The 12,631-nt window shown below is 44.8% G+C and overlaps 1 protein-coding gene across 1 annotated transcript in view; it reads right to left on the bottom strand.

Moving 5' to 3' along the window:
* Window positions 1-12,631, bottom strand: part of LOC109919125 (adhesion G protein-coupled receptor L1-like) — a 337,549-nt gene that overhangs the window by 74,328 nt on the left and 250,590 nt on the right. The window contains exons 7-11 of the mRNA XM_048617997.1: window positions 11,132-11,235; window positions 7,244-7,429; window positions 4,379-4,417; window positions 3,451-3,634; window positions 260-382 (exon numbers count right to left, since the gene is read on the bottom strand). Of these exons, the coding sequence (XP_048473954.1) occupies window positions 260-382; window positions 3,451-3,634; window positions 4,379-4,417; window positions 7,244-7,429; window positions 11,132-11,235 (636 nt within the window). The remainder of the gene's footprint in view (window positions 1-259; window positions 383-3,450; window positions 3,635-4,378; window positions 4,418-7,243; window positions 7,430-11,131; window positions 11,236-12,631) is intronic.

The following is a 12,631-nucleotide window of genomic DNA, read 5'->3' as shown; positions in this document are numbered from 1 at the left end:
TTTCTGAAGAAACGTCAGCTTTCCTGCTCCTCTGATGCTGCCTGGCCTGCTTTGTTCCTCCAGCTCCACACTGTGTTAACTCTGACTCCAGTATCGGCAGTTCTTACTATCTCTTGCTTTGGGAACAGTTTTGTTGCAATGGGGCGATGGTGCTGGGGAAATAACGGGAGAATGCATGTTGTGAACCTGAATGGTCCTCACTCAGCCAATACATTTCAGAAGTGCAGGAGTTAACAGTCTGCATTGTGTTCACACTTACCATTACGGCTGTTCTGTTTGATGGTGTTTGGCGAGATCTGGATAAAGCTTTCTGTCAGATAACCATTTGGAAATGTCAGCTCCTTCACCTGCTCTTCAGTGTTGAGCACGCAGACTTCAAACACTGTTGGAGGGAGATAGATAGACAGAAAGAAACAGAGCGGGGATTGAAAGGAGAAGGGAGAGAGGGTTGAGCGAGTGAAAGCAGAAGCATTAGTTTGGAGGATGAGATAAGAGGAGAGGAAAGGGGCACGAGGAGGGGAGAGAGAGGGAGAGGAGGGGAGTGGAAGTGGACCAAGGGAGATGGGAGAGAGTGAGAAGGGGAGATAGAGGGGGAGATGGAGAGAGGAGAGGAGAGTGAGGTGTGGAAAGAAAAGGAGAGAGGAAAGCACAGTGGGGTGGGGAAGGGGAATAGAACAAACATGAGAGATGGAGAGGAGGGGGAGAGGTGGAATGGAAAAAAGGGGAGAGAAAGAGACGGGGTAGAGGTGAGAGGAAAGGAGAGGGGAGAGGAGAAGAGAGCAGAAGGCAGGAATGGGAGAAGGAAAGAAAAATTTGAAATGCAATAAGAGGACATGAAAGAGCAAGACAGCATTTTTGAGAGATATGATTAGTTGAAACAGACAATGAAACACACAGGAGACATGGTCGATGCACAACAAGGGAACAACAGCGGAAGAGTGGGCACCAGCATCCCAACAAAGAGGACAAAGGGCAGGAACAGAGAAAACAAAAGAAGTACAAAGTGAAGGGACAGATAAATCAAAAGAACCAAATGAGTAAACGGGATAGAGTGGAAAAAATAGTAAGACAGAAACAGGTATACAGTGTCAGATAAACAGAGGGAGGAAAGAAAAACATGTTTGCAGTTAGCGCTGATGTGGTATTATTTGGAAAGAGGGCTAGGTTCCTCATTTCCTGTATCAATGCAGAGAGGATAATTCAAGTCCAAAACAGCCTTCAGATCTCGATTATATCAACAGACAGTGGCACCAGATTAATTGGAGCCCAGGCAGGATGGGATGTGCAAGTAGGGTCTGTGGTGAATGGAGGTAAATCAGTCTACAGATGGTGGGACAGGATGCTGCGTGTGATGTACTCAGAGGGACACGGGGCTCGTGTGGCAGGAAAGATGTTCTCTCTGACAATAACAGATCTCTTTGTGACAAAGAGAAGCGGCACATGTAACAGGAAGAAAGTTTGATGCCTCGTAGAAAACATATACTTTGTGCAAGACTTTTAACATGTTAAATGATTTCCTGTGCTGTTACTCACAGCGTCAATGGATTAGTTTAGGGGAACGAGGTTGTTGACTTGCTCGCTGAGCTGGCTTGTTTTTGTTCAGACGTTTCATCACCATGCCAGGTGACATCATCAGTGGAGCCTCCGAAGAAGCGATGTTACTCTACTCCACTTGGAATTTATATTATCCAGTCCGTTATGGTGAGTAGTGTCATTTCTGGTTTTGTTCTGTATGGTTTTGTACAAGGGGTCCAATTCTATATGTTTGTTGATTGAAGTGGGTGGAGAACCATGCCTCTAGGAATTCCTGTGCGTGTTGGGCTTGGGCTACTATGGTTACTTTGTCCAAGTTAAATTAATGGCCTTCATTGTCTGAATGTACCAATATTAAGGAGAGTTTGTCGTGCTGTTTTGCTGCTAGCTGATATTCATGTATTCTGATGGCTCGTTTCCTTCCTGTCTGTTCGATTTAATATCTGTGGCAGTCGTTGCATGGTATTTTGTAACCCATGTTCATTCTGCACATTGTGGGAATGGGGTCTTTAATTCTTGTGAGTGTTTATTGTAGACTGGCTGCGGGCTTGTGTGCTACCATGATTCCTAGTGGTCTGTTGTCTGTTCAGATATGTTCTTGATGTAGGGCAGTGTGGCCAGTGTGTTAGGGCGTACTGTGTCCTCCTGGTCGTCTGTATTGTAGGCATCTGTGGATGAAGTTGCGGGGATATCCGTTTAAAGTGAGGATCTTGTATAAGTGTTCTTCCTCTTTCCTGCTTGGCTCTGGAGTGTTGCAGTGAGTGGTGGCCCGTTTAAATAGTTTCCTAATGCAGCTTTGTTTGTGGACGTTGGGGTGGTTGCTGTGGAAGTTGAGGATTTGACCTGTATGGGTTGCTTTTCTGTATACAGTACATATTGGTACATTCAGACATTGAAGGCCATCAATTTAACTGTGACAAAGTAACCATAGTAGCCCAAGCCAAACATAGACACACATGGGAATTCCTAGAGGCATGGTTCTCCACCTTTACTTCAATCAACAAACATATAGAATTGGACCCCATATACAACCCCATACAGGTCAAAACTAGAAATGACACTACTCACCATAACGGACCGGACAGTATAAATTCCAAGTGGAGTAGAATAACATCGCTTCTTCAGAGGCTCCACTGATGATGTTACCTAGCATGGTGATGAAATGTCTGAACAAAAACAAGCCAGCTCAGCGAACAAGTCAGCAATCTCTTCCACAACCCAAACTACAGATCTTTGCCGAAACTTTAGAGTTTAGGGGAACATATAAAGGTGGGTTTTGAAAGATTAAGAATCACACCCTGAGGACAATGACTTTGGGTTTTGCTGGATTAAACTTTGAGGTGGGAAGCAGATTGAGATGCAGTGGTTGTATTGAGATGTTTGGGTTGGACTGAGATAGCTCAGTGTTCAGAGAGAAGAGGAGGAAGACAGTGGAATTGCACTGAGAATGCCAAGGAATTTAAAATGGACAAAATAGAGACTTTGTCATGCTAGTCATATCTGCTCTCTCATTGGAAAGAAACTACTGGTGGTGTTTAAACTGAGGGTTACCCACACTTCCAGAAAGGGGACAAGTTGAGAAGGAGAGTCCTTCATGGTAAACTCAGCTGGTGGGGGAATTGAACCTTCTGTTGGCATCACTCTGAGTCACAAACCAGCTATCCAGCCAACTGAGCTAAACCAACAACACATTAGCAGCACAACAAAAAGGTGCTGTGGAGTGGGCAGCAGTAACATATTGGAGTCAGATGTTTGGAAATCTCATAAACAGATGCTGGATCAGGTATTAGTTTTAAATCTGAGATCTATAATTTTTTTTTTTATTAAGCAAAGGCATTAAAGGATATGGGCCAAAGGCAGGCATATGAAGTTAGGCCAGAACAGCTACACTTAACCGATCCCCCCATCAATGCTCACCGACATTCTGAGTGGTGGTGTTGACTCGAGCCGGCACTTTGAGGTTGTCTGCCAGTAGGAAGGCCCCCTCTTCCAAGATATCCAACAACATGGTTGCTGTGTGAACCTGCTCCGTGGTGTTCATATCTTTCCATGATTCCAGAGCCTCTGGTCTCAGTAGGTTATCGACCGTTTGTACAACAGCCTGTAAGTAAATCACATCTGTATCAAGATCAGTAACTTTAGGGTTGAGTTGCCAACCTCTCCAGGATTGCTCCGGAGTCTCCAGTAATAAGTGAACAATCTCTGGGATGTGATGGAAAGCACAGTCTATCGCCATACAGAACACCCCAGCCCAGAAATCCCAATGTCTGGTCTGCCAGCCTAGATTAGACCCACCACTGACACACAGTGGCAGCAGTGCATACCAGCTACAAGATGCACTGCAACAGCTCGCCCAGGTTCCTTTGACAGCATCTTCCAAACCCGCGACCATCACCATCCAAGAGGACAGGAGCAGGAGGTACAAGGGAACACCACCATCACAAGTTTCCTTTCAATGCCTCACTGTCCGGACTTGGAAATATTTCACTGTTCCCTCAGTTTTGCTGGGTCAAAATCCTGCAGCTTCCTCCCTAACAGCCACACACTGTGGGTGTCCCTAAACCCACAGAAGTACAATGGTTCACCTTCTTGTGGGAATCTGGGGAATGAGTAACAGTGCAGCATACATTCCATGAAAGAGTAAAGAAAAAACACCAGTGGGTCTTTGTGCCACCACCTGATGATCCTCAGGGGGAGTGCTCCCAACTGGGGTGCGGGAGTGAATTAAAGAAAGGATAGAAAGGACGTTGTGTTGGGAAGGTAGAAGAGGTTACAAGTAAATATCAAGCAACTGTGCAAAATCCATGAATCCAACCCCAACAAGTTCACACAAACACTCACGTACCTCTATGTACGCTCTGCAGGTCCTTTCCCGTTTCTGTATCTGTGCCCGTTGGGAGAGAGAGAGGAAAACACAACATTTGTCACACATTCTCCAAAACTGTCACATGCAGAGGAAGTCCCACTGCTGTGAACCAATTTCTCTGCTCTTCTTATTTGCTGACGTCCTGAGCTCTTGTTTGCTCCAGATACAGAGTTGTGCCTTTTTGTACTGTGAGGCAGCCGGTGTGTGTGTGTGTGTATGTGTAACATGGTGAACAATCACCAGGAACAGGAGGGGGTCAGGTAGGGCCTCGAACCTGCTGCACCATCCCATAAGAACACGGCCGAGCTTTACCCAAATCCCAACATCCCACTTCACTCTTTCACCCTGGCCACACAAAGAACAAAGATTGATTAGCCTCAGCCTTCGGAGCTCTTACTGCCCTCTCGTGTTCTCAGTCTTACAGGAAAGAAGACTTCCCAAGTTTCTTTGGGTGAAAATGTGTTTCCTGCATGTGTTCCTGAATAGCCTAGCTCTAATTTTTAGATTATTCCCACTTGTTTAGGACTCTCCCCACTGCCCCTTACCCAAGCAGAAGGAATAGATTATTGTTCCCTTGAAATATTTGGAAATGAATATCTTGATAGTACTGAACCTCCATTCTGAGTTATTCAGGGTCGAACCAATATTTCTTATTTGCAAGTTTAATATGGATTTTCCTAGTGGGTCACTATAGTCACTCCAGATGTGATAAGATCTCCCTGTAATCTTCTGTATTCCAGTGAGTACACAAGATCTGACCACTCTGATCGAACCTAAACCCTACCCCTCAGCACCATCCTGATAAATCTGGGTTGCATTTCCTCACAAGTTGATAAGGCCTTCAATGGTCGAAACTGGGTGTAGTGGTCTAGATGGGGTCTAACCTCAGCTCCTCAGCATTTGAAGACTAACTTCCTAACTTCTATGCATCATAGTCCCTTTGCAATGAAGGTGAAAATACCAGAAGTGTTTCCAATTTCTTTCCATTCCAGTCTCCACAAGATTTAAGATCCCTCAAATTTCATTCTGCTTCTTGCATTTTCAACCTTAAAAACAGTCCCTTTGGTCCCAAGTGATGACCTCATGCCTACTGACACTTAACTCCATTTGGTGTTGTTTTGCACATTTCATTCCTCCTCCACACTGTCAACCTTTTCTCTCTTCACTGTGCAAATAAATCCTTCCATTAAATGCTCTATATTAATACAGAATCTTTGCTCCTGCTATTTCTGGAGGTTGTTCGAAAAGGCATTCTTTCAGCTGACACCCACCTCCCACCGCACAAGCTGTGCAAGAAACACTCACAAACTGTGATTGTAAATCTTAAAAACTGCTGCTGTGAACCCAGTTTCCAAGATTAATATATATTCCCCATCCAGCTCCAGCTGCTGGCCTTCTCTTTTCCCTCTGGTTGCTTCAACACTTTGTCCATGCAGTGAATAGGAAGGAGTGGATTAGGAAGAGGTGGGAGAGGTTGAGGCTGGGAGTGGATGTTTGGAAGGGTGGGTGGAGTGTCTGTCCAGTTTGTATTCTTCCTTTCTCTTTCTCTGTGATCTGCATATTATTTCTGTCTCTTTCTAGTCTACATTCTCTTTCTCTCTCTGGTCTGATAACATTCTCTCTGCTCTACCTTCGCTCCACTCTTCATTCTCTCTTTGCTGTTCATTCTCCTTCTTTCTTCTCTCTCTCTTTCCTCCTTCCCAGTTTGCATTTACTGTTTGCTCTGCATTCTTTCACCCCAGGTTGCACTCTCTCTCTCTCTCTCCACTCTGCATTCACTCCTTTGCAGCTCTGCATTCCCTGTCTCTTTCTCTACTTAGCATTCTTTTTCTCTCCACTGTATTACCTTCTTTTCATTCTCTCTCTCTTTCTCTTTTTCTCACCACTCTGCAGTTTGCTCTGCTCTGTATTCACTTCCATGCAGCTCTGCATTCTCTTTCTCTCCAATTTTGATTTGCTCCCTTTCAGCTCTGCTTTCTCTCTTTCTTTCTGCTCTCACGTGCCTTCTCTCCACTCTATTCTTTCTCTGTGCTATATTTTGTCTTTCTTTCCACTCTGCGTTCTCTCTATCTTTGCTCTACATTCTCTCCCTCTGTTCTCATATTTTCTCTCTCTGCTCTGCATTCTCTTTCTCTCATTCTCCTCACTCTGTATTCTCTTTTTCTTTTTCTCACCATCCTGCATTTGAATCTCTGCTCTGCATTCGGTCCCTTTAAGCTCTGCATTCTTTCCATGTTTCTTTTTGCTCAGCAAGCTCCTTCTCTCCATTCTGTATCTTTCTCTCTTGCTTCCCACTCTACATTCTCCTCTCTGCTCTGAATTCTCTTCCCTCCATCATATTAACTTCCTCTCTTTCTCTTCACTCTACATCCTCTCTCTCTGGATTGTATTCTCTTTCCCTTTTTCCCACCACCCTGCATTTTGTCTCTCTGCTCTGGATTCACTCCCTTTCAACTCTGAATTCTCTCTCTTTCTGTTCTGCATACTCCTTCTCTCCATTCTATTCTTTCTCTATGCTATATTGTCTTTCTTGCTTTCCACTCTGCATTCTCTCTCTGTCTGCTCTGCATTCTCTTGCTCTCTGCTCTGCATTCTCTCATTCTTTGCTGTATATTCTTTCTCTCTCACTGCTCTGCTCACTCTCTGTCTGGTTTGAATTCTCTATCCCTTACTCCTCACTCTGCATTCTCTGTCACACTCTTCTCTCTATTGACTCTGTGCTCTGCTTTCTTTATCTCTCCACTCTGCAGTCACCCACTTCTCCCTCTCTGAACTGAGGATCTTGTGAATGCTAACTGTCCCCTATAAATAGATGTAATCCACATGAAGGAAAATGGTTCAAACCTTGTTGTAACTGCGTCCCGCTGACTCCTTGTCACTGGGTCTCAGAGCCTGCAGCTGGGCGTCGAGAATATCCAGTAATTGCTCCATCAGTTTGACAGAGGAGCTGACATCGCCAGCATAAATTGGGCCTCTGGTGTGCCGGGACAGCTCATTCGCAATGTTAGCTGCATTCTCTCCACTCTTAATCTGTTGAAGCAAGGTCCGAATGATGCACAATCAGCACCAGAAAATCCCAGAGGAACGAAAATACCGGTCCAATGTGCTGGGTGGACTGGACAATCATTTCTCAGGTACATGAGCTGAATTGAACCATTTAGAATCATAGAATCCCTACAGTGCAGGAAGAGGCCATTTGGCCCATCAAGTCTACACTGACACTCTAAAAAGCATTACACTCAGACCAATCCCCACCCTATCCCCATAGGATTTTTTTTACTATGGCTATCCCACCTAGCCTGCACATCCCTGGACACTTTGGGCAATTTAGCATGGCCAGTCCACCTAAAGTGCACATCTTTGGACTATGGGAGGAAACCGGAGCACCCAGCAGAAACCTATGCAGACAGAGGGAGAACGTGCAAACTCTACACAAACAGTTGCCCGAGGCTGGAATCAAACCTCAGGCTCTATGAGACACCAGTGTTAACCAGAAGGTGACCAGTTTGTCCCATTCACCAGTTTTACTGTATTTTCCTTCTGTGGTAACTGAAAAATCTGCAAAGTAAACTGCTGTTGAGCTCTTGCTGTGTCTGTACCCAATTCAAAACAAAAAGATGTGAATCAGACTCACACTCCTCTACATGGTCCAGGATGCCACACTTGTGCACTCTGCTCTCACTCTCACCCACAAGGCAGGATCTTGAACTTCTGCACTGGCAGTGCTGTGCCAATGAGAGGTTGGCACTGGTTGCATGTAGGGGTGGGAGGGTGGCAGGGGTTTGGTAGACCACCCCTCCCCACCCAATTAAATCCTTTTCTCACTCCTGCATTCATTGCCTCCAGGACTCATAGAGTCATACAGAACGGAAACAGACACTTTGGTCCAACCAGTCCACAACAACCATGTTTCCAGACTAAACTAGTCCCACCTGCTTGCACTTGGGCCATATTCCTCCAAACCTTTCCTATTCATGAACTTATCCAAATGTCTTTTAAACACTGTAACTGTACGTGCATCCACCACCTTTGTCTGGTGTTTCATTCCACACACAAGCCACTATCTATGTAAAATGTTGAAGATTCCACCCTATATTGCCATTCGTTCAGCGTCACTGGGTTAAAATCCCAGAATTCTCCTCTTAAGAGCACTAGAGGATTCCCTGCCATAAGCGCATGGCCTGCAGTAATTCAAGAAGACAGCTCACCACCACCTTCTTCAGGGCAATTAAGGTAGGGCAATAAATGCTGGCCCAGCCAGCAATGCCCACATCCTAGTGGATGAATACAAAACATGAAGTGCCAGTGGCATCCTGATATCATACCTGATGAGATATTGGTTGTGTCTTTTTGTTCTTGGTTCTCTGTGAGAAAAAACACTTTCTCTCTGTCCTGCCATATCAAATTATTTAATCAGTGTTAGCAGTTTAGTTCAATCAGTCCTCCATCTTCTACTCTTTTTTTAAATAAACATTAACCAGGTTAGACAGTTTCTGGTAGGGCACTGTGACAATAAATCAAAAGGTTTCCTCTATCTTATAATCTGAAGGAAACCCAAGCAGACTCTACACTACATGTCATACAGTCATAGATCTGTACAGCATGGAAACAGACCCTTGCATCCAACACGTCCACGCCAACCAGACATCCTAAATTAATCTAGTCCCATTTGGCAATATTTGGCCCATATCCCTCTAAACCCTTCCTATTCATATACCTATCCAGAGATAGTAAGAACTGCAGATACTGGAGTCAGAGATTACACAGTGTGGAGCTGGAGGAACACAGCAGGCCAGGCAGCATCAGAGGTGCAGGAAAGTTGACGTTTCGGGTCAGGACTGAAGAAGGGTGAAGAAGGGACCCGATCTGAAACGTCAATTTTCCTGCTCCTCTAACGCTGCCTGGCCTGCTGTGTTCCTCAAGCTCCACACTGTGTTATCATATACCCATCCAGATGCCTTTTAAATGTAGTAATTGTACCAGCCTCCACCCCTTCCTCTGGCAGCTCATTCCATACATGCAACACCCTCTGTGTGAAAATGCTGCCCATTAGGTCCCTTTTAAATCTTTCCCCTCTCACGTTAAACCTATACTCTCTAGTTCTGGACTCTTCCCACCCCAGGGATAGACCTTGGCTATTCACCCTATCCATGCCTTTCACGATTTTATAAACCTCTGCAAGGTCATCCCTCAGCCTCCAACACTCCAGGGAAAAAATGCCCCAGCTTATTCAGCCTCTCCCGAGAGCTCAAACCCTCCAACCTTGGCATTTTTAAATAAACATTAACCAGGTTCAACAGTTTCTGGTAGGGCACTGTGACGATAAATCAAAAGGTCTCTCTATCTTCTAATCTGAAGGAAACACAGCATGTAATAGTGTCATAGATCTGTACAGCATGGAAACAGACCCTTTGGTCCAACTCGTCCATGCCAACCAGATATCCTAAATAAATCTAGTCCCTTTTACCAGCATTTGGCCCATATCCCTCTAAACCCTTCCTATTCATATACCCATCCAGATGCTTTTTAAATTATAATTGTACCAGCCTCCACCACTTCCTCTAGCAGCTCATTCCATTCACGCATCACCCTCTGCGTGAAAACGCGTCCCATTAGGTCCCTTTTAAATCTTTCCCCTCTCACCTTAAACCAATCCCTTTAGTTCTGGACTCTCCCATCCCAAGGAAAAGGCCTTGGCTATTCATCCTATCCATGCCTCTCATGATTTTATGAACCTCAATAAGATCACCCTTCAGCCTCCGATTCTCTAGGGAAAACAGCTCCAGTTTATTCAGCCTCTCACTTATAGCTCAAACCCTCCAACCTTGGCAATATCCTTGTAAATCTTTTCTGAACCCTTTCAAGTTTCACAACATCCTTCCTATACCTGGGAGAACAGAATTGAATGCAGTATTCCAAAAGTGGTCTAACCAATGTCTTGCACAGCCACAACATGACCTCTCAACTCCTACACTCAATGCACTAACCAATAAAGGCAAGCATACCAAATGCCTTCTTCACTATCCTGTCTACCTGGGGGACTCCACTTTCAAGGAACTATGACCTGCACTCCAAGATTTCTTTATTCAGCAACACTCCCCAGGACCTTATCATTAAGTGTATAAATCCTGCCCTGATTTGCCTTTCCAAAATGCAGCACCTCACATTAATCGAAATTAAAACTCCAGGTGTCACTCCTCGGATCATTGGCCCATCTGATCAAGGGCCTAATGTACTCTGAGGTAACCTTCTTCACTGCTTATTTTGGTGTCATCTGCAAACCTCCTAACCATACTTTCTAATTTCACATCTTTATGTCTTTATAATTTAACCTTATTGCACCAGTGTTATTTGGATGAATTTACACTGCCTCAATATTCCCTTCTTGAATTGTGATACGGAATGGAAGGGAACAGCGCTGATGGGATATAAGCACAGCTGTTAGCTAATCTCCAGCCCTTTGTATTCCAGCCTCGAGACTAAGGCTAACATTCCATTCACTTTTCTGAGTTCCTTTCAGACATGCCACCAGTGGCCCAGTGATCAAAAGCCAAATAGTGACGATGCTGGAAATTGGACATTAAAAACAGAAAGTTGAAGAGGAGTCATGTTTGACTTGAAATGTAACTCTATGTCTCTCTCCACTATTGCTGCCAGATCTCCCGAGTATCCCCAGCATTCTGTGTTTTTATTTCTGCATTTGACCCTGAAGTTTCTCTCTTCCATGGCTACCTTTTGTGCCACTTGGTTTACCCAGGGTGAGGTACAGTTGCTCAAATCAGGGCCTCTTGGGCTCCAGAGTCCGAGTGAAAGGAGACAGAGGTAGGAGGCGATACCTGTAAGAGAGAGAGAACATAAGAGAGCAAATAAGAATAAACTGGTGGATGCAGATTCAATTACAATGTTTAAAAAACATTTGGATAAGAACACGAATAGGAAAGGTTTAGAGGAATATGGGCCAGGAGCTGACATGTGGGACTAATTAGCTTGGGATTATGTTCGGCATGGACAGGTTGGAGCGAAGTGTCTGATTCTGTGCTGCATGACTCTGAGAGAGAGAAAGAAGTAAGTCAATGAGTGAATGAGAAAGGAAGGGAGAATGTGAGTGAGAGAGGGAGAATGAAAAAGAGTGACTGAGCGAGAGAGAAAAAGAGTGATAGAGAAAGTAAGAGAGACAGTAAGAAAAAGTGAGAGAGTGCAAGGGAGAGAGAAAGAGAGAGTGAGAGAAAAGCGAGCGTGAGGAAGTGAGAGATAAAAAGAGTGAGAGGAGAGTAGTGACTGAGAGAAAGAGAAAAAAGAAAGTCAGTGTGAGAGAGATTGACAGAGTGACTGAGACAGCAAAAGGGAGATACGCACACTGAGAGAGAGAATGAGAGAAAGGAGGACAGAGAGTTTGAGAGAGAACTTAAAAGTGAGAGAGTGACAGAAAAAGGGAGTGAGTGAGAGAGAGAGAGAGAGAGAGAGACAGACAACTATAACAGCTGTATGCAGTTATCTCTGCAAATGTATTTACTTCCAGTGACAAAACAGTAGCACTAAAGACTTGATTTTTGAAGGGCTAATACACTGCCATTTCATTACTTTAGGAATTGCAATCCACATGAAATGCATTCTAACTGCAGTGTTTTGAGCTGTTTCCCCTCATGTTGTTTAACCCTGCTCTTCCAGACAGGACAGGTCAGGGGTCACGGGTTTGAAAGTGATGCTGAAGTAGGTTTTGGCAGGTTGCCTGAGTGCAGCTTGTGCCACGTAGAGGAGGAACTCTAGTTTAAAGATGGTTTATGTACTGATCGCCACTTCGACTGGATTTGGAGGAATAGGTGCCAGATAACGCTAGGATTGGGGAATCTCTACCCAGGCTGTACTGGGAATGGTGATTTATATCTAGGCATCACTGGGAATGGGGATCTCTACTTATGCAGTGTTGGGAATGGGGATCTTTACCCAGGCAGTGCTAGGAATGGGGATCTCTGCCCAGGCGGTGCTGGGAATGGGGATCTCTATACAGGCACTGCTGGGAATGGGAATCTCCATCCTGGCAGTACTGGGAATGGAGATCTCTATTCAGACAGTGCTGGGAATGGGAATCTCCATCCTGGCAGTACTGGGAATGGAGATCTCTATTCAGACAGTGCTGGGAATGGGAATCTTCATCCTGGCAGTACTGGGAATGGAGATCTCTATACAGACAGTGCTGGGAATGGGAATCTCCATCCTGGCAGTACTGGGAAT

This window comes from Rhincodon typus, chromosome 38 (genome assembly GCF_021869965.1).
Source record: "Rhincodon typus isolate 14 chromosome 38, sRhiTyp1.1, whole genome shotgun sequence".
In the NCBI taxonomy this organism is placed as follows: Eukaryota; Metazoa; Chordata; class Chondrichthyes; order Orectolobiformes; family Rhincodontidae; genus Rhincodon; species Rhincodon typus.
Note: the sequence above shows the minus strand (reverse complement) of the source record. Positions and strands in the feature narration are given on the sequence as shown.